Genomic DNA, 3,114 nt, shown 5'->3' with positions numbered 1-3,114 from the left:
CTGGCAGGGTATTGGGGGTGGGGGGGATTATGGGGGCCCCTGGCAGGTTCTTCAGGTGGATCTGATTGCATGTTCTCTTCCTCAGGATAAAGATGCCAAATTCCGTCTGATTCTCATTGAGAGCCGAATCCACAGACTCGCTCGTTACTACAAGACCAGGAGAGTCCTCCCGCCCACCTGGAAGTAGTAAGTGTCCCGCCCACAAGGGTATAATGGGCACAGCGGGTGTACAGACCCGGGAACTCAGCACAGGGATGGTGGGGGCCCCTCATAATGGGCACAGCAGGAATGTGTGACCACCAATAGGTGAAGCTTTCTCAGCTGTTCCGGGGCAGATGGGCATCGTATGTGCAGGAGAACCGATCTGCCCCGGAACAGCTGAGAAAGCTTCACCTATTGGCGGTCGCACATTCCACCGCCAAAAAACTGGGCGGGATTACATTGAAATGTGTGACCACGTCACTGGTCACAAATTCTAACGTAGTCTCAAACTTTGATAGATCACATGCCTATCTGTAATCATTTAATCAGAGAAATAGATTATAATAGGGAACATTATGGGTAGTGCCGGTACCCGTGTGGGGGGGCCTCTTACATGAGTGTCAGCTGCACCAGGGGCAGCATGGCAGAGGGGGAGGGGGTGGAGGAGGCCGGGCCCCTGCAGCAGGTAAGAGGATGTCCAGGGAAAGGGACCCTGCCGACCATGGAGTCTCAGATGAGCTGTGCAGGATCTATGGTCTCGGGGTCACATACATGCTACACATTATTAAGGTGAAAAACGATATATGCCGTATTATCTTCATTTTAGATGTCAAAAGGGTTTTGTGGCTCCCGCTGTTTTCTGTGGGAAACGGGTCCAAATGGCTCTTTGAGTGTTTAAGGTTGCTGACCCCTGACCTAGAGGAAGCGTTCCTCAAAATGTGGGTGGTGCCAAAGGCTTTAACTACCTGCCTGCCGGCCGTTGTGCATACACGTCCTGTTATTCCCACCCACTCGTGCGCGGCGTGCGAAAGACATAATGTAAAAACGGTCAGCGATGCTATAGAGCCGGCGGATCGCTTGTATGGGATCCCGGTATGTGCGCCCCACGCGGTAAAAGCTTTTAAAGTGCCGCCTATGGCCAATTTTGGGCATGGTAATTTTTTGCAATTTCGCGGGCGCGCAATTTTTAAGCTTGACATGTTTGGTGTCTATTTACCCGACGTGACCCCGACTTTTATATTTTACCAAAAAAAGTGGGTGTATTAGTTGTTTTATAACATAATGTAAAAAAAAAACGTTTTTTTTCCAAAATTTTCAGTAATTTCTATTTCTCCTGAATATAGTAAAAAATCAAACCCCCCTCCCCCCACAGTGGTGATTAAATACCACCAAAAGAAAGCTCTGTGTGTCCCCAGAAATGGTATAAATGTCAGTCAAAGTACTGCAGCGCTGAAAAAAAATGGCCGGGACAGGAAGAGGAGGGGGACACCGCGGTCTTCAATCGGTTAAAGGAGAACTATGAGGGGGGAGGGGCTTGTCACTCACCTCATAGTTCTAGCCGACATGTGACAATGAGACTGTCACAGGTCGGCTCAGTAGATCGGGAGGTGAGGGAACGCATACCGGCGCTCGCTCACCTCTCGATCCTGTCACGGCTCTCTGCCGTGACAGGGGGAGGGGCTGGATTCCCCCCTCCCCGCTCCGATCCTCCAGCGCTGACTGGTGGAACGGACGGGGGAGGGGGCGGGTACAGCTGTCTCTGCCTCTAGATAGGCAGAGCCAGCTGTCACTCACGCAGCTGGGCGGATCCAGACAGTAATGTCGGGATCCGCTCCGGCTGCGGTGTCTCGGTATACCGCGAGCTGTAGCTCCCTATATACTGAGCCTAGGGTGACGGGAGGAGGCTAGTTTGTGTCCCCATGTGACCCTGAGGAGAACTATGGGGAAAAGCCCTGACCTCGGAGTTCTCCTTTAATGGTGTGTCAGGCATTGGCAGTCTGGACAAAACCCATGGCCCATGATCAAGAATCCATTACATTGGATCCTTCTGAGATGTTCGGAGATTTTGCCTGTGGCTCTCCACTGCACACCGCATCAGCTCGACTCGTCCTTCGGTTGGTCCGAATGCGCCGGTTCCTCTGGCTGAAAGATTGGTCGGCAGAACCGAGGCATGAAGAATACCTTGATTTGTTTGGGGGACGCCTTTCTCTGAGAATGGTGATCAGAGTAGCCACTTGCTCAGTCGGCGATTGCCTGAGGGCTCCTTCGGGTAAGTCTGCCGCGCCGATATCCTGGAAGAGCTCCTTTCTCTGACTGCCGCCCAATCAAAATCTGCCACTCGGCGCAGACACAGCGCCTGGCACTCCGCAGTCACCCACCTTCGCCTACTGATGGGGCACCCCCACTTTCACAAATGGGGGGATGCCTGTTGCCCTCTTGCAGTCATCGGCTTAAGCCATGCAGAATATTTTGGGCTCAATCTTGGTTGCGAGCCGCTCTTGTGTCGTGTCTTCCATTCTTCCCATCTCGTCCAGAGAGTAATTCAGAGGCTGGAGCTCCTCGGGCGAATTCTCAACCTGCAGAAGTTGGCGCTGGTTCCAACCCGACATCTGGAGTACCCGGGCCTTCTCCTTTGTTCTTGCGTGTGGATTACACGCCGAGGCTCCACTCGCGGTGAGATTCTGCCGGCCTCCTTCCAGGTGGTGCTCTAGGCTCGGTCTCACTTCAGACCTCCTCACCTGATCATCCTTGCCGAGTGGACCTCATCATAGCCTAGGCCAGTGGTGGCGAACCTTGGCACTCCAGCTGTGCCAAAACTACATATCCCAACATGCATCTGCCTCTGGGAGTGGGGCACCGGAGATAAAGAACGCGCTGGCTTACTGTGATCCGACTTCATTTCATGACTTTTATTGCTGTGGCGCATGTGTATAGGGCAATGCCGCGGAGGGCGCTGGTGCAGAAGAAGTTTTGTGTGCAAACCTCGTAGTTCTGAGGAAACCGGAAGTCATGCGGTCCCAGAACTCAATAAGTTTTTACAATGGACAGATCACCGGCCTTATGCATTCCTGGAGAGGAGATTTTGCGGGCAGATCTCATTCAGTAGGTGCTGGACTCTGGGGGAATGGGGGG

At 53.0% G+C, this 3,114-nt stretch overlaps 1 protein-coding gene across 1 annotated transcript in view; it reads left to right on the top strand.

The window, feature by feature from the left end:
• Nucleotides 1-187, top strand: part of RPS13 (ribosomal protein S13) — a 3,138-nt gene extending 2,951 nt beyond the window's left edge. The window contains exon 4 of the mRNA XM_018572802.1: nt 8-187. Coding sequence (XP_018428304.1) covers nt 8-187 — 180 coding nt within the window. The remainder of the gene's footprint in view (nt 1-7) is intronic.
• The last annotated feature ends 2,927 nt before the right edge of the window (nt 188-3,114 follow it).

The sequence above is a fragment of the Nanorana parkeri genome, unplaced genomic scaffold (assembly GCF_000935625.1).
Source record: "Nanorana parkeri isolate BGI_ZX_2015 unplaced genomic scaffold, ASM93562v1 scaffold2136, whole genome shotgun sequence".
Taxonomy (NCBI): Eukaryota; Metazoa; Chordata; class Amphibia; order Anura; family Dicroglossidae; genus Nanorana; species Nanorana parkeri.
The sequence above is the reverse complement of the archived record's forward strand: the minus strand, read 5'-3'. Positions and strand labels throughout refer to the sequence as shown.